The sequence below is a fragment of the Cinclus cinclus genome, chromosome 10 (assembly GCF_963662255.1).
Source record: "Cinclus cinclus chromosome 10, bCinCin1.1, whole genome shotgun sequence".
Lineage (NCBI taxonomy): Eukaryota > Metazoa > Chordata > Aves > Passeriformes > Cinclidae > Cinclus > Cinclus cinclus.
In genome coordinates this window covers 18,981,992-19,001,284 of record NC_085055.1, presented here as the reverse complement: position 1 = coordinate 19,001,284, position 19,293 = coordinate 18,981,992, and the positions used below count along the sequence as shown (strand labels likewise).

At 41.5% G+C, this 19,293-nt stretch overlaps 1 protein-coding gene across 1 annotated transcript in view; it reads right to left on the bottom strand.

The window, feature by feature from the left end:
• Positions 1 to 18,711, bottom strand: part of SLC25A36 (solute carrier family 25 member 36) — a 30,586-nt gene extending 11,875 nt beyond the window's left edge. Inside the window, exons 1-4 of the mRNA XM_062498880.1 lie at positions 18,615 to 18,711; positions 9,389 to 9,559; positions 4,939 to 5,016; positions 2,224 to 2,324 (exon numbers count right to left, since the gene is read on the bottom strand). Of these exons, the coding sequence (XP_062354864.1) occupies positions 2,224 to 2,324; positions 4,939 to 5,016; positions 9,389 to 9,559; positions 18,615 to 18,655 (391 nt within the window). The 5' untranslated portion in view covers positions 18,656 to 18,711. The remainder of the gene's footprint in view (positions 1 to 2,223; positions 2,325 to 4,938; positions 5,017 to 9,388; positions 9,560 to 18,614) is intronic.
• Positions 18,712 to 19,293: the final 582 nt, after the last annotated feature.

Sequence of the window (19,293 nt, the reverse complement as noted above, 5' to 3'; positions counted from 1 at the left end):
AGACTGAATGACTCAATTCCTTACTGAAACCAAAGGCAGCTGAAAAAGAAAAACACCAATACTGATTATTTTTTTGCCAATTCTGAATTATTTATCCACCTTGCCAAGTTTGAAATCTTAGGTTCCAAAGCAAATATTGCAGTGACCTTCTATATTAACCTGTCAGCCAAACAGGAGCTCACATTTGATCTTGTCCCTGTTATTCTGCCATTTCTTTAAGGCGATTTGCATCATACAGCAATACAAACCTTGCAGGTAAAACTGTTAATAGCTGGTTTAAGTGCATTTTCTGAAATATATTAGAATTACAAAAAGAAGGTTAGCACATTCCCAAGAAAGCACTGTTAATTTTAACTGCAGAGTCCTTTTCATATATCAGAATAACACCAGAAGAGAGAATTGAAATGTTGCTTGTCAAAGAACCTGAGAATTTCTGTACTGTACAGTGCCAGGACCTATGGTGCGAGCCTGCACTGAGCATTCTGTTTCACTGACTGTGGTTTTGAAATACAACTGCAGAACCTGGGAAGTATGAGAAAGTTAACAGCCTCAAGGGCTGTTCAATGTTAAAACACAAAGGTAAAAAAAAAGGCAAACAGCAATTTAGGCTCAAATCCATTTCCCCAGTCTACTGCAGCTGTATGTACAAATGCACAACACCAACCTTCTGGAAGGGAAGCAGCTACAGAGCTCCATGACAAACTACAGCCTGAGGCTGCAAACACTCAGGAAAAGGCACTGCAGCACATCTCCATAAGTGTGCTTTACAGAATGAGGGCAGGAACTTCCAAAGACTAGGAACACTCAATCTTCATTTGTCTGCAGCACTGCATGAGATGCACAAGTTGTCTTCAACTGAGGACAGACTTATTTATACTGCCCACACTTCCCCCTGCCCCCACATTAAGGACATGTTTTATTCCCTTGACAAGGACCTGAAGACTCTTCATCTTTCTTGATGCAATTAACTCATTAGGATAAACTCTTCATTACATCTCCTTCCATCCCATTCCCCATGCTGTTTACCTACAAACAAAAACATTCACTTCTGGATGATAAAAAGAGCAAACACTGCCTCATCCTTGTCTGACTTGGGCAAAATAGAAGAGCTCCTCTTACACATTAAAGACTAAAAACTGTCACAACATTTCATGTGCCAGAGATGAACATTAGTGTCATTTAGGTATAAAGCTAATGTCACTTACATTTTATACACTATATAACATCTCTATGCGTCATATTATTAGCAAGCATTAAATAAAAAACTAATACTGTTCCTTATTCTGACACCACACCTTTATCAGTCCATTCCAGATTGCTGGTATTCACATTCCACAGACTGGCAGTAAAATTTGACAGGACTTAGGAACTTCAACAATCAAATTGTCAGAGTTCATCTGTAAAGTGCCCATGACCTATAAATAAAACCCCGAACATTTGATTTTGTGCAGTTTCGAAAGGCACAGGCAACAATAGATAAATTGTTGCCAATGCAAGTTTTGATTTTCCCAGCACGAGTCCATGACCATAACTCAGCTCAGTTGCCTTTAAGCTCCCCGTTAATGATCTCTGAGCACAGAATATACAAATCAAGCAACAAGTATTTGTAGCTGCTAAAATACACCAAAGTTACACTGCAGATATAAAATAGGAATTACTTCTACAGAGATGAAAATACATGAAAACTATAAAAAAAAAATCTGCTCTTCTCCAAGTCTTGAGTGGTAGAGCAAACTTCTCACAGACTTGTATATGAACAAAAGAGGAGGGAGTGTTATATATAATTTACACAAGTAACTCCAGGCATATTTCTGAAAGAAAAATAAGTCAAATATACAAAGCTGTAGCAGAGAGTGGGGATAAAAAAAACAGGTTAGGAAGAATTAAACCAGAAGTCAGTGCAAACACTGTTTATAGCTTACAGAGCAACAAGTTACTGTTTTGAAAGGTTACATTTTTCATTTCACAAATTCACAACTGAAAAAGCAGGCACGCAGGTTTTCTAGAGAACACTGTTCACACAGTTACTTATCGCTTAGCGCAGTTTCATGCATATATTCTCCAGAGAGCCTGTTTAATGAGAGGCCAAGGCAGATAACCACTAAAAAGACATCATTCAATTACTGAATGTTCTGTTTTGTTGGGGTTTTTTTCCATATTTATTGTCACCTCTCATTTGCAGATATGACTGTAGGACAAAACTAAAAAGTTACAGATCCTTACCTGCCACGCCAGCTGAAATCATGTGTACCTGGGTGGAATCTGGATTGAAAATATTGTTCAACTTTTCCTTGCAATTTGAGTAAGCAGCAAAATATATTGCTCTAAAAATAGAACAAAATTAAAATTATGTTATGTCTTGCATTTCAAAATCCTCAACAAGCAGTTCCATTAACTTCATTGACTGAAGATTATCTTGGGCTAAAACTTCCTTCCTCAGTAAAGCCCTACTCAAGGATTAACTCCTGCCAAGTAGTGGGACTATTCTAAGAATGGAAATGAAAAATCTAAACATGACACTGAACATTTTTCCACACAACAGCTCCAATTACCAATTAGTGAAGGGAAGGACAGATAGTTTGAAATATGGCAGTGATTTTTGTGACACTAAGAAGTTCAGCCATTGAAGAAAAAAATCTGAAAACATTTCATATTCTTCAACATTAATAGAAGAAACTTCTAATGGACCTAAACTCATTTCAGTAGCAGGGCAATTTGAAGAGAACTACCAAGTATGTAGCTTCTTAAAAGAAAACAGTATTCCTATTACTATAGCATTTAAGACTTAAATGTTGGTAACTTGACCTTATAAATATTTATACTTCAAATGCCACAACAGCTGTGATTCACATTTTATTTGCAGAGTTCTGCATTTATAATAGACAGTGATTTTTGCCCCTGAATACACCATCAAAATTTTTGTAAACTTGTGCTGCACAAGTCTGTGAGTTTATATCCAAACAATGCTAGACAAAGTCAGCATCTCAATTCAGTATATTATGAAAAATTGTTTTCACTCATTGAAGCTAAAAAACTTATTTTAAGCACATGTACACCTCACATTTCAGGTTGTAACTCAGTTTTAAATTTACAGACACCCCTTTACAGGAGAAAAAAAAAAATGAATGTGCCACTTCTCCCAAGTAGAACATTAACCTCATTAGCTGTGTGAACATGTTTTTCTTTATTAGAAAAAAAGATAAAGTGCTTGCTTTATGGGTGTAATTTCTAAAATGGAACCTGAACTCAGTTAAGTACACTGGGTGTGTTATGAAATATGCTTCTCTACAGCTTATTTAAACAAAGAGCTGATGTTAAATCCACTTAGCTAATGCTTAATTGAAATGAAGTACTGGTTGAAGACAGAATCAGCCAGAGGGAAATGAAGATGTGCTTATAAATAAGGTTTACACACTACATCAAGCAGACATTTTAGCAAGCTAAGTATTTCACCTAGGGGAAGAATCACAGGAAAACAGAAGATTTAACATATAATTAACTGAAAACAAATAAATAATTTTTTTTCAACTGAGGATATTCTTCATGGAGGACAGTCACTTATGCAATGGATCCCAATCCTGGGTAAAAACTGCTATTAAAAGTGATATCAATATTGAAGATTTGATAGAACAGACTGGTTTATTGTACAAAAGTACAGGCTCTCCAGACAGGAAGTGCTGATATCCCATAGGTGTCAAAAACAAAAATACTACTGGGTTTACTTCAGCTTTTCCAAAGAGTGGTGCTAAGTTAAGTGATCAGAAAACACCTCTGATATTCCTAAATCCTTACAAAGTTTCTAAAATGAAGATCATCTAATTCCTTCGTTAAGGTGTTTTTTTTTTCTTATTTATGCAGAAGACCTAAAGGACATTACCTCAACAAATCTGAAGTTCAGTTTACTAATATTTTTCAGATACACCTAAATACCTCAAACCAGAAAAGTTAAGATACTCTCCAACTGAGTGTGCAGGAGATAGGAATGTTTTCTCTTCAGACAAAACAAATAAACAAAAGCAGGGTGCTAAGTCAAGGAAATATTAACACTTTTGTGGAATATATTCCCTCTGCATAAAGGCTCTTCTCTTAAACAGAGAAGAAAAAAGGAGCCAGGAAACAACTTCAAGTATTCCTCATCCAGGCCTAAGGAATATATTACTTATACACAGTTTGTTTCTATACTCTTCTCATGTATTCTCCTATTTTTGGACTGAACTTCAGCTAACAGTTCTATGTAAGGATATATTCAAACTCTGGCATAATGTGCTTCTCTGTCTGCCAGCAACAGCTGAGGAGCTGGAGTATTTGTGCTGATGCAGAGCAACAGACAACAGCAACACCACTGCCAACTAGATCAGATTTACATCCTCAGCCCTGCACTGCCCCAGTACCCTTTGAAGCTCAGTCCACTGCTGGACCTGCTTTGCCCTGGGACAGCTGCTATGTCTGACATCCTAACTAGTGTCTCACCCTCTCTCCAGTTTCAGAACAGGTGTCCTCCTGCAAGGGAGCACCAGGCTGTGCTTCACCAGAACTCAGGAAGGAAGACCCAGTGTTTTGAGGCTACAGTCACACATTTGCTTCCTGAAGATGATGGATTAACTGAAAGCTAAGTCTACCTTTATATTTTCCAAGATCCAAACTTGTAGCTTACATGTGCAATTCCTTAAGAATTTTTCTTCTTAACTGGACAAAACTTGGCACAAGGGACAGCACCCAACAGTAAATACTACTACAATAACACACAGGATAGGAAATGCTGAGACAGCTGGAGCTCTGGAATACATAAATGGCTCAACTCCTCAGGCAAAAAATTACCCCAAGAACCAAAGATTACTTGCTGCTAATTAAGTTTTTACAACTGCAGATGAAAGACTTGTTTCAAACACACATGAAAACCCTTAGTGGATTTCATTCATTGTACATATTTTTACTTACCTGGAAGGAGCAACACCAACTAAATTAGGACCCAGCCCTCTGAACAGAGAACGAGGGCCTTCATTTTGCAAGATCATCCTAGAAAACAAGAAGACAATACTGTAACACTCAGAGCAAAATTAAGGAATGCACTAACCATCAAAACTACATCATGTGAAAAACTTCCATAGTAACTGACAATAATACAATTGCTGACCACAAAAAAATGAGTCATTTCCTAAAATCAGCATAAAAAAATTACATTATTGCTCAACAGACCATGAAAACCATTAACTAAATGCAGAAGTAAGACTTGAGATCTCAACACAAGTTTAATGTATATATAGGAACCCATACATGTACAGAGGTGTCTGTTAGGAAGTTAGTCTCTCTGAATCAGGGAGAAAATGTTAAGCATGGAAATGTTCCCATTATATAGGCTGTAGATTGCTCAGGAGGCAAAAATACTTTATTCTAGGCTACTTTCCTTTCACCACCCTTCAGCTCCCAATGTTCCACAACGTTTTTGAGTGGGAGGGCCAGGGAGTAAAGGGCAAGAAAGGAGAGGAGAGAGATTTCACAAGTCCAGTTTCACTCAGTCATGGCTGCCACTCTGGAAGATGCTGCTCTGCTGCCTATGGCACCCAGCCACAGACATCTTTGGTCTGACTTATTATTATTTATGTTCTCCCCTCAAAAAGAGAGACCTCAACATGGCTTTGAATGTGCTACCCCACTCCCAAGAGGACACAATTTCATGGCAGAAGTTTGTATCTCTAGGGCTGCTTTCCTATTTGTCCTGCTTTTCTTATACCCATAAAATGCTGAAATTCACTTAGTATTCAACTAGAAGCCCATTCTTAGCTTTATTCTTTAAGACATGGTGATTATTTTGACTATAGCAAAACAAAGTTGAAAACTTCAATGTGAGAAGTGACCCTTCCTAGATGGCAGGGATTTTCTCCTATCATTTCTGAGCTGCTTGCTGCCTGTGTGCTCCTAACCAAGCACTGATGCTGGGCTGTGGAGCCAATGGTGTTTTGGCTTTTGACTCATTCCAGGGAAGACAATCCTTCCCTACCCATGCAAGGCAATTCACTGATAGTAACTGAGACAGGAGGGCAACCCATGTGGAGTCCCAGCCACAGCAGAGTCCTCACATCTCCTGTACCATGTCTACTATAAACACAGCTCAGGAAAGATTGCTTGGGTGGCAGCAGGGTGTAACCTTCCACATCTGTGCAATTTACAGGAAAGCATGGTACAAGCAGAGAGTTGAGACTTCACATAAGACATTATTAATCCTTTAGTTTTGCAATATGGATCCCATGTAGTTATGGATTTTAGGAAGAGTTGAAGACCATTATGCAGCAAAGTACCCTGGCACAGTAAGGGACATTAATATTCAGTTCTAGTGAAATCAGTCTTTCCCACAATCTAGATGCTCATCACATTGGTATTTTAAAAAGTATGGTAGGACATGGGAGGAGAAACAAGAACTACCTGCATCCCATTACTGGAAATTGCTCTAGCAATTACTTTAGCACCAGATTTAAAGTTAAGAATTAACTACATTCCCAGATGCTATAAAACAGAACCCCTGTGCTTACTGATTTAGAAACACTGGCCAATGCACACAAATAGTTCTGTATACTTCTCCAAAGAGCCATGCAGGTTAATGACAAGTCAATTACTCAATAAAGCAAACTATCCTTATAGTATAAACGGCCATTTTGTTTGGAATTTCCTATAAGAACAAACAAGTGAAAGCAATTCACCATTGCACGGCTGTTAAATCAAACTCCAAGTTTGCCTTTGCTGTCACTAAGCAAAAATAAACCAGTGGTTCTGTAGTTACCATTCCACTCTCAGTATTTAGGAATACAGACATAATATGTCCAGCAACATCCCAGCTTTTTGTCCATAACAATCGGCTATCATTTCACTACTTGGGCAGCATCACTCCACAGTAGTAATTGGAATACTGAAGACATACTCAGACACCTTGGAAACAGAATTTATTTGGACCTGTCTGCCATCCTGAAGGCATTTTTGTGCCTTGCAGTGCTGAACTCAGTGAATATGATCTGTGTCCACTTAAACCACCATGACCACATTATGTGCCAAAGATGTATACATGCACATACAGCTATGCATGTACTCAAAGCAGTTGGAATCTGTGTCTTCCAAACTTAGGAATGAAGTGTACCAGGTCTATTTGCTTCTTTAGGATCTGCAGTCCCAGAATTTGACAGAGCAGCAAAGAGAAAGAGAGGATTACAACCAAGGTAGTTACTGATGCTCTTTTGCATTCAGAGACACCAGCTGGAAGAGTGCCAGAGGCTGCACTAAGAGCAAGACAAACTTTTTTGCATTAAAGAGCAGATCCCAGGGCCTGCACTTGTTTATTGAAAGCAGTTAAGGGCAAATCCATGGTTGGAAGAGCAAGACAAATGCTCCATACAGCCTCAACTGACTTTCTTAGGTCACATGGAAAGCCTGCACTGGGAGGCTGGTGAGATTCCCATTAGCAAGACCTCGGGTTTCAATTGTGCAACATAAATGATGAGAAAATGTACTAACATGCAACACAGATATTTCAGAAAAAAAAATTTGCTTTTGTTGCCAGAGAAGAGTCACCTGTTTTTCTGAGTTTGTTTCCTGACAGAGACGCCTTTCAAGTTACCTCCACTGATGCTTAAGATGCTGAAGGGGTTCTGCAGGAGTCAGTTCACTGAAATTCTGACAAAATTTGCCTGAATCACTCTGCTTTTAGATGGAGTAATATGAGCCTTGAGCAATGCACTGAATTTGCAAAGACACAACCAAAGTCTGACAACTATGAGTCAAAAAAAAAAAAAAAACCCAAACAAAACGTAATGACAGTAAGAGCATGACAGTGACAAAGGAATCCAGTTTTATCTCCCTACTAAACAGCCCTAGCACCTTAACCAAGAGTGATTATGTCCTGCACCTAAGTATTTTTATTATCACAGTCCATTGCCATGTAATCTGGGATTTTTTGATGTTTACTGTATTTAAAGAACTTGAAACCCAGGCTTTGCATCTCAGCCCTTTGATAATGGCCTGAAAGAAAACATATCTAAGTAAAGAACAACAGCAGCAGCAGAGAGACATTCTCATATTACAAATAAACAGCATGTTTAAGAGGGCAGTTGTTAAAGACAAACTAACAAAACAAACAAGCCCTACCAATAAAGCTCATCATGGGCTACCTCCACCTCAGTCTGAATTTGCTTCCTGGGAATACCAAGTTATTTTCAGTCTTAGGGATGCATTTAAAGCATAGCAGGCTTCTAGCACAGAAGCATAACAAAAACATCTATTCAAGCTGCTATGCATTGATATACATTTCTAAATGGAAAATAAATTCATAACCAAACATTCAGAAAGAAGCTGAAGCACTCTACTTCCATCCAGAGAAGCCCATAAGTCAAGCAGATCTTGCTGGCCACAATCCAAACCCTTCCTTCCCACATATCTGTTCCCAACACATTCACTCTGACCCTTGTGAAAAGGCTCTGAACCCAAACTTTCATGACAAGAATGATCTTCCATTCAAGGAGCTATGTGGGTGCAATCTCCATTTAAGCAAATCCTATCCTCTAACCAGCTTAAGTTTAAACCTTACGCTTGAACTGCCAGAAGGGGCTCTCTACAAACTACTTCTTACTAATTGAGAATAGAGGATACAAGTTGCCAAGGCTCAACCAACTTTCTAATGCAAGAAGCAGTAGCAGGTCCTTCCTGTAGGAAATCTCCCCTCATACCCAAATACTGAAGGTACCTCCCCTCCCCTAAACTGCCTAGCTTGAGTCCCCCAGGGAGAAGTGAACCCTTCCTGTGGGCCATACAAGCAGTTTAACTGTAGCCTTACAACTCCCTTGCTGGTTCCTGAACTACACAAGCACTGCAAACAAGGAGAGGAAAGGCAGCCCACATTCAGTGAGGCATTACACAAACAACACATATCACTGCCAAAGATGGCTTTATCTATTTCTTACTAGCTCTAAAATAATGTTACTAGTCACACCAGAAGGTACTCAAAGGCAAAAACTGTGTGGGTAGTGAAAGTTGAAAGAGATTAAAACTGAGTTAATTTTAATTGCCTCCATATTCAGTAACTTCTATGATTTGGACACAAAACAGTTACAAATCTTGTACTAACACTTTCTCAGGATGAAAATGGGAGTCTGGCACTTCAGTGTTAGCAAATTTTGGGGATGCAGTTCAGAGCTGTGAGTTGTACAAGGTATACATGCTCTGGCTACTTCAACATACGAGCTCAAGCATGAAGGAAATCCAAAAAATTGGAAACACAATTAAAAGGCAAAATATGGAAAGTCATCTCATGGTAGCATCATGACAGACATAAGAGTCTGAATCTTGTATAGATTTTTATCTCCTCCCTCTCCAGAATAAACCCAAACCCTTGTGCAGGTACACTCACTTCAGACAGTGGAGAGGTCCAGGAGAAACTCTGGTTACTCTGTTGACGGTAGCACCATTCACAGTGTTGAGATGAACTTCAGAGATGTAGAGAGTCACAGAGGAGGACTGCAGTCGTGTTTTTACAACTTCCAGTGGACATGTCAGAATTGCACCAACAGTACCTCCACATCTGCAAAGATAAACAGGATCACCACATTTTTAACTGCAAAGGAAATGAAGGATACATTCACATAGAATTGATATTATGGTCAACACAGTCCCAAAGCAAAAAGTGAAGAGCCAATGGGAACATGTGTAACAATGACAGCTATTTGCCCTTGAAGCAAGCAAAATGTTAAGGCAGTTTGCAAACTCCAGAACTTGAAGTGAAAATTTAAACAGACAAAATGTAGCAAAGGTGCATAGTACATGCAAATCAGTTCTGGAAAGTAGCTCAGCAGCTTAAATGTTTAACTTCTTATGGTAAATTTTACCCTTTTTTTTTTAATGTTTAGTGCACTCCTGACCACAAAAAAGGTGCCAAAAATCCTTAAGGGCAGAAAAGACTTATGCACTATGCACATGGGATTAAGTGTAAAATTTGTGGTGTTACAATTTAATAACAGCTTCAAAAGCCCAACTGTATTTTGGTCATTGTACCACAAAAGCAGTGATTGTTGAAGTGCTTCCCAAGCTCTGCTCACTTCAGCAAGGCAGACCAGGTATTGTAGAGTAGAAACTGCAAAGGCAGAAGAGCTTGCGTGGCTCACCAGGTGAAGACTTGCCGAGTTTGCTCAGTCTGTCTCTCATTTCTGAGGGCAAACCAAGGCAAACCATGCACAACTTGTGCTGACAGCAGTTCCTGCTGTTCTGCTCAACCACAGTTGAGCCAGGAACACACTGCCCTGCACAGCTCTGCTCAGAGCCTTCCTGGGCTTTTTCAGAACTCAGTTATTAATATGTACATTCCTAGCTGTGCAACTGTAGCCTTGGAGGGAAAAACAGGAAATCCACAAATTCTGAGTTCCAAGACAGTCTCTTGAACCTTTTCAGACAGCAGTATTCTTAACATGGCTAAATACCCTTCTTAAAACTATGGCCAGGACACTACCTATCTCCTTTAAAAAACAAACAAATGAAAAAATCTAACCCAAAGAAGCAAACCTAGATTTCAGCTCTGTTATTAATGCTAACTGCAGGTCAGTATGAAATCCACTAACACAAACACAATTTGCATTAAAGTCAAAGGGCCTGTATTTGCTTCCCCTAATAAATATATAGAATAACATATATGTAACTAGAAGAAGTGCTTGATTCTGACAAAAGAGTTTTCAGCTTTGTTCTAACACAAGAAGCTCAAACACCCCCCAACCTTTTAATAAGCTGTAAGCCTGTTCAAATCCTTTTAAAGTGTTTCCCAAAATGAAAAGGAGAGTTCAGTCCAAATTAGGAGTAATAGTTAAGACTCAATATATCCTGTAAGTTTTCATAGGAGGATAGTCTGATGACTCTTCTACCACAGAGAGTACCAAAAATACAGCACTGCATCCTACAAACCTAATCTATGTGTATGAAGTGAACTGAGAGGAGTAGAGCTGCCAAGTAGAACTTTGATGCTCATTTAACACTCCATTTAAACCCAGTGACCTAGAGGTATCCTATTACTAAGCCTAAAGGCATCTTGCCTGGCCCTAGCTCCAACATTAAACTGAAGTCTATTCTCTTTCAGGGTTTAACTGAGGAAAGATAGCGAGTTTCTTTGCCAGTCTGGAAGAAAGTGTTAGGAAGATTAAAGACAGTCTTTCAGTGTGTGCCCAACACATGCGGTTACAGCCTGACACAGACATTAGAGCAGCCTGCTCTGAACAAGCAATTCACTTCCTTCTAACAGTAAGCCACAAATAGACTTATTTTAAAATTAAGAGTTCCAGAAAGAGTAAATATGCTAATATTTATTGTAGCTAGGGTTGGAAACAGTAAGAGCCTGTAAAGTGAAGGTTCAAGACATGAACAGCATGTAACAAGCACAGGTAGGTCAGCTCCCAAAATAATTTGACATGAAGCTACTGAAGCTCTAAACCTCAGACAGACAGAGTTATCTGTTTCCTGCAGTTCAAAACAGACCCCACTCCATGGTCACATGGCTGTGCAGGCAATGAAGGAAGTTGAATTCAGAGTTGACTTCCTTTCCTGCAACCCCTCCATTTCTGTTCCTGAGCTTACTCTCTTGAAAACTTTTCTGCTTTTGATTTTGGACAGTTTACATGAGAACTTGTTTTCAAGCAACCATAATCACAAGAGAAAGCACAAGGTATGACTTACATTAATGAGCTAAATGCTATGGAAGTAGGGAAGAAATGAGGACAAAAACACTTGACCTGCATTCTTGAACAGGGCTTGGAGCCCTTAACTGCGCCCCCCCCCCCCACTACATCAGAGCAGAAAAATCTCCTGAAGTTGAAGTTTAACACTGACCTGGAGCTTGTGCCCTGCATGCTCCCCTGCACCGCACCCAAATCACAAGGGATGCCTGACTGCAGCAGTTCTACAGACATTCAGAGTGGATGGGCCAGACCCTTCACTCAGCAGTGGATTATTGGGCAAGAGGGCTGATACACAGCTACTCTGATGGCTGGCTTTGTCTGCAGCAGGCACTGGTCAGTGACAGCCAGCAGATGTCAGAGCAGCAAGCACATCCTAAAGAAGCAGGAGATTCACCTGCCTCCCTTTAAAGAGCCTCTTCCTGCACCACATTCTGCCAATTAAGCAACTTCAAATAATCAGCAGCCTTGGCAGTTTCTTGCTGTCATATTTCTTTGGTTAGACTTTTCTTAAGCAATTTAAGATGTCTCCACTGAACCCAAAAATATTTTCAACGTCTTCCACTAACTATTGATAGTCTGAATTAAACTTCTTCTCTGTTCCCAATCTTCAAAGATCTCAAATTTCTTCTTACAGCTGAAGAAAGCTGAGAAGTTTTAGAGTGCTGTGTGGTTCTGTAATGCGATTGTTGGCAAAATCCCCAATTTCTATTTCTGTCAAAGTAACACACCACTTTCCCAGCCCTCAAAAAGCCCCATATAATAGAGACAACACCTGAAGCTGAAGGAGTGAAAGGCATGTCTTGATGTGCTGAGGAACCAGAACTTTCTCAGTGGTCACAAGATCCACTAAATTTAAATTAAGCTACTAAACAAAGGCATAATCCACTAACTGCCCTGACTTGTCTACTCCACTTGACCTTTAAGATAAACACCTCAAGGCTTGACAAAAACCTATTTACGAAGAACTGTCAATGAACAGAGCTTGTGGGTAAGCATAGAGAAACAATTCAAAAATATGCACTCTGTACAAATAAACAACTCCCAAGAAGCATAGCAGCTGTTCTGTTACAGCATCAATAACAGTGTATTTTACTTAGAAATGTATTTCCAGCCTTGCTTATTTAACACACTACTGGGAATACCATCTGACAGCTACATTTTTGTGCTCGAGTCCTGGCAGGTCATTAGGAGCCAGCCACCAGCTCCAGCCTACAAGTGCTCTATAAACTGCCAGCAGATTACTGCCATCTTTCCTGCTCCCCCTCCTCACTGCTTCAAATGGAGGAGAACACTTTTGGTTTGCGGTTCAGCACAAATTAGGAACTAGAGCAGTTCAGAAAAACTTTTTTTAACAGTTTGAAAAATGGGATTTCTTCTCAATAATGCAGGGGGGATTTTGTAAACTACTTCAGAAATTTCTAATACCCAAAACCAGTCTGGGCTTGAGCTTCTCCAGTCACACACGCACCAGGTCACAAGTGTGACTTGTAGGAACATTTACTAATGTGTAACTTTTTCTCCAGGATTAGATGAATTTCACCTGCTAGAGTAAGAAGGTGAACAAACACACTCCTGCTGACACTGTGTAAATGGGAAGTGAAGAATGGCAAGACCTGAGACACTCCTGTGTCTGAATGCTTACTGCAGTTTCCAGTGAATGCTATTCAGAAGACCACTTGCTCATCTTATCTATCCTAAACACAGTATTTTCCTCTAATCAGTGTTTACTACAAGCCTTCTTCAGCTTTATCAAGAGTATAAAAAAAACTTGCAAAGCTGACTTCCAGCAGAAACACTTTGATCATAAAAAGGTATGAGAATCCACCTGTAGGCACCAAGCAATCTGAAGTGCAGAAAAGCAGAGATCAGTAGGTAAATCCACAAAAATAAACATATCAGTCAAAAAAGAGGACTAAAATTGCACTATTAATACAGTCAAGCTAGACAATTAGAATTTCAACTCGAGCCTTCTTGTACAATTTAAGAGACATCACATTAAGTGAAACAAGAATCATGGACATCACAAGACTTAGTTGTCACTTGCAGAATCTCAATAAACCTAAAAAGAAAAACAATAAAACTAAGAACAGGTGTCTACTTCACATCTCTTGGACTGAAGAATACAGAAAGATGGCAACATTGTCCTAAACTACAGGGAACATTTCTCCTCCGGAATCTATCCATTGGAAAAAAACCCCACCAACTAAAACCACAAAGGAAACCCCAACTACCCACAACATTTAATTTGATCCCAACTGGCAATTTAGAAGATCATTATCTCAGTGGATTAACAGAAACAAACCTGGAGCTATTGGGCTTTAAATTCTGCTAACTGTTCAACAGGTACAGCTCTGACAACCATTTTCCTCAGACACACCTGCCTTATTTGTGTGACACTCCAAGGAAAAAAATATGCACATGCTTCAAAAACCTAAACTTGTTTAGCATTGAAATCCCAGGTTATCCTTCTAGACATGGCTACACAAAGTTCTCTTTTTGTTGCAAGGTTAAGGTGTCTGCTAAGGAGTCAGTGCCCTTGTCCAGAGAAGCTAAGTATCTTCCATTGGTACCTTTCAGCCCTGCAAGCACCAAGAGAGACAGCTCCAGCATGGATGAGGGGCTCGAATTCAGCCACTGGACTGTCTAGAAATGCTCTAAAGCAGACTGATATTCCAAATGTCAGTGCAGGCTGATTTCAAACTAAAACTGTCAATGCACATTTTCTAAAAATTCCTTGAGGTAATAATGTATTTTATGAAAACAAAAGGCATGGCTGTCTAGTGCTAGCTTCAGATTCACCTTTCACAGTATTTGTAACCACAGCCTCAAAGACTTAAAAGATAAACCTTGACCCTGTTATCTTGGGTCTACATTAATTCATGTATTTTACCAGCTACTTATCTTTCCTGTCTGAAAATGAAAGTTCCATGCAAACACTGGCTGTTAAGAGAAACAGCCAGTAAACTGAGCACAAAATTCTGTCAAAAACAAAAGTATCCAAGCCACTTGCAAACAGAACACCTTTTTATCTTTTGATCAGTTACTGCACATTCAGGTCCCAAGTCTATCAGTAATTTCATAGACACATCTTACAACCAGAGTAACCTTCACATCAACAAAGTTGCAGCTTTGGCTATTACCTGTATAGTATCAGTCTTTGGAGAGTACAGAAGGGCTTTAGCAAGTACAGCTTTCAGGAACAGCATTCACTAATCCTGAATTTTCAGGGTTTTCATGGTATAGTACTGTTCAACTTGAGTACTAGCAGCCACAAACCCTTAACCACTTTACTCACCAATTATGTTTGTTTACTGAAACCTAGAAAGTGTAAGTTAAGCTCACTTCCATAAACTACAAGTACTGATCAAATACTAAAAATTGCATGTCTAATGAACAGGGTAAAAATAAAATCCCCCATGTGCTGCAATAGAAACTTACAAGTGAAAACAGGAAAAACACTGCCAGGGGATTGAGGATCACTGGGTTCCATTATCCAAAACAAACATCAACAGTTTAGCTTCTATTAGGAGCCAGGGTAAATCAGTATTTACAACATTTGCATTAAGTAAAAACAGCTCAAAGCATCTAGAAAAAAATATGAGAGAAGTACCAGTGACAGTTTAACAAGTACTGAATGCAATTTTCATACAGCTTAGTAACACCATAGAGCAAACCCCAAGCTTTAAACAAATACTGTCTTATTCACATTTGAATATAAAAACAATCTCAGGTTTGGACAGAAAGGCTCCAACCTCCTTCTCACTTGTTCTGAAATACATCCAGGATTATGCCACAAATGTATTTTAGGGCAGAGAGGGCAACTCAGTTATGGGTCAAGTTGCTGTTTCCTGAAAGGGCACAAAAAAGCTCCCATCATCACAATACCAGCCACACATTATTAACCATTTTCTGAAATCAGAAAAGCCCAAGGGTCTCTCCACCTTTACTTCATATATTTCAACAGTGTCTGATCTTGCTGAGATTCAAACACTTATGTTAAATACATTTTCTACACCTTAACTGTTTTAGCCACTTTAGCTATTTGCTAGATATGTGCCAGACAGAATAATTACAATTACAGACCAACTTGAGAGAGTTCTATAATCAAGATAAGCAAAAAAAGCTCCTCCCTATACTTCCTCACACATTAAATTGGAAAACAGATAAATTTCTTCAAGAAACACCAAGTGTGAAGAAAAGAAGCAGACCTGAGACTATCCAGCTGTGAACTCAGAAAAGCAGCTGTCCACCTCCTAACCCAAAGCCCTCCTTTTGCTGAGGAAACAACACTCAGGCAAGTCCACTGCTCTGATGGAAGTTTGTATGACACACAATTACTGTCACAAGCCTTCTGGAAATGAACAGATCACAAAAACCTGAAGACTATTTTTGTAGCCAACACCTAAATTTTCACTATATGGCTACAAGCCAGTACATCCAAAACATATTAATAATTCCTATAAAGCAAAACATTAAGGTTTTCTACTACGTTTTAGAATGAGTCCAACAGCTAAAAAAAAAAAAACCAAACAACTATAACTTACTACTTGAACTAAAAATGTTAATCTACATCCTACATTTCAATCACATGACTTCTTAAGGATGAAGAATGTTCAACTGCATCCTTGGTTTAGAATAAAAGCACCTGAGTTTGTAGTACCAACACAATGTCTACAGTGACAACAGCTGCTATTTGATTAAGTGGGGGGAAAAAAATGAAGATAGACAAAAAACTCCGAACAGCCTAGGCAGCCACAGAGAAATCCCAGTATAGTTCTCAGTTATGTTACTAAACCAGCAGTGTCATCTGTCAAAGTTTCATTACAGAGAGTAGGAACTGAAGAATGACCTTGACCACTTAAAAAAAAAAAAAAACACCAAAAAAAAACAACACCAAGAGATCACTCAGGTGATCTGTAGTGCACCATGCTTGCACAGTCATGAGATGACCCCAAAAAACTCTTCTACTGCAAAATGTGACAAACACACAGCATTATCTTGGTTGAACTAAGGTTACAGGAAACATGTAGCTCACACTCAGCCTCTTCCTGACAGCATAACCCCTGACCTAGCTGGCCAGCATCTACCCATGGACCAGACTGCTCTGCAATAAATAGGAATGAGCAAGCTGAGCTGAGCAATCTTCATCTGCTCTCAAGTTTCAGGTTTACAAACGTGTTTCTGACATAACGCACAATTCTGCTCAGTAATCTCCCCTGTGCAGAGCAGTCAAGCTGAAGGGCTACTATCAGGACCACTCACAGGATCCTTAGGGCTGGAAGGGACCTCTGGAGATTATACTGTCTAATGTCCCTGCCAAGGCAGGGTCACCTGGAGCAGGTAACACATGTTCAGGTGGGTTTGGAATGTCTCCAGACAGGGAACCCCAGAACCTCCCTGGGCAGCTGTTCCAGCGCTCTGCCACCCTCAATATAAAGAGGTTCTTCCTCATGTTGAGGTAAAACTTCTTGTGTTTTATTTATGGCCTCTGCTCATTGTAACTGAAAGAAATCTTGGCACCATCCTCTTGGCACCTCTTCAAGATATTCATATGCATTGAGATCCCACTCAGTCTTTTCTCCAGAATGGACCAGAAAACAGGCCCGGCTCCCCCACAGCTCTCATAACACAGATGCTCCAGACACCCCCCATCAAATCTGTAGTCCTGTACTGGACCCTCTCCAGCAGCTCCTGATCTTTCTTGAGCTCCTGCTATTGCTTTTCTGAACACTTACAGGGATGCAAAGTCTGAAGAAAACAGTACATCTTAGGCCTCTTACTGCATAACCACTCTCCTCCTAAACAGGGTGCGAGAAATCAAGGGGATGCAAAAGCCCCCACACAGGCACTAAATCAGGTGTACAATACTTCAAAGTGTGCCAAAAGCAGAGAAAGTACTGACATGTATATAATCACTCAGACTCAATGCACTATTCTTCCACTTCAAACACCTCAGTCCAGCAGCAGCAGCAAACTTATTTTTGTTGGTAAGGAACACAAAGGGAAATCACAGCTTCAAGCTCTCTCATGGGATGCAAGGTGTGTCCTCTACCACTTCTGTACAGTCATGCTCACTACTCAAATACATTGTTACAATCAAGCCCATCAGGACCCTCAGCTTTCCTTTTTACGCTGGGTGCTCTTGCCACCCTGCCCCTGGAAGTACCACAGGCTTCAGAAATATAGCCCATACATTTTGAAACCTAAAAACATACCTTTTGAAACTTCATTAATAACTGTGAAGGTACAAAAGTTACCTCAAACCTAACTAAGGCTACATCGTCACTTCTAGGTACATCCTCCCCTCGCATTTCTTCTGCCTTCGTGGTTGGAGAGCTGCACGACCGCGCCAAAGGGCCACAGGGAAACGCAGCACACACTGGAGCGTTAAAATGCATTGCATAGATATAGTGGCCCTTGGACACGAGCGACGCATTCCTAGTCCACGAGGCCGACGGGCGAGTCCCGGCAGCCTCTCCGGATAGCGGGGAGCCCACGCACGGTGGGCCCTGCGCGCTTCTCCAGGCAAACCCAGATAAGGGAGAAACCCGGGAACGGCGATCAGAGAGACGGGCTGGTTTTACGGGAAGCCTCCACCCCCGCCTCCCCAAGGGCCCGCGTTCCACCCGCGACACAACGCAACACCCGGGGCCTGGGCCGGGCCCGACCGCGCGCAGCGGGCCGAAAGGGCCTCAGGGCCCGGGGCGGGAAGCTGAGCGCGGCCCCCTCGCTCCTCCCCGCCGCCCCTCGGGCACAGAGGAGCGGGACAGCCCCCACAGCCCTGCCGAGGTGTTCCCGGGCAGCCGCTCCAGGCCGCCGCCGCCCCAGGCCAGCCAGCAGCGGGCACGGGAACGGAGCCAGACCCGTTGCCCAGGGAGGAGAACGGGAAAGCGCAGGACCAGTACTCGGGGCTTCACCTACCCGCCGGCAAAGAGATGCACTAGGGTGTCTCTTTGGCTCATCCTCGTCGCCTGCACCCGGGCGGGAGGAAGGAGGTGCCGGGCGCTTCCGCCCCACACTCACGGCGCCGCTCTCGGCGGAGCTCAGTATAAATAGGGGCGGGCCGGCTCCGCCTCCCGCGGCCCGCGGGGCTCGGCAGGCACACGGGCCCTGACTTCCTGTGAGGGAAGGGAAGCAAAGGGAAGGGGATGGGAGGGGCCCGAACGCTCGTGTCTATGAATATGCATAATTGAATATGCAGAGCCCGCAAGCACAGGCTGCTATTGGCTGCGGCGCCGTGACGTCAGCGCAGGCACGGGGCCTGCCTCGTGAATAGGGAACGAGCCTGCTCGCCCGCGGTTAAACAGAGGCGGCCATTGGCTGCGCCGGCTGACGTCACGCGCCGTGGCTGGCGAGCGGGCCGGCCGCGTCCTGCGTGAGGCGGGCGGGGTGCGGTGTGCCCGGCGCTCCAGAGCCGGCTGGGCACGGTGCTGTTCCCTGTGCGCTGTGCTCTGGGATGACCCTGCCTGAGCACGGAGCTGGCGCCAGATGCCCCGCTGTGGTCCCTTCAGACCTGCCCCTTGTGTTACGCCCGCAGCCGCTGGGGCTGGGAAGGTCACAACTAGCAAGTGCAGAAAAAGTGGGGAAAAGGGTACGAAAA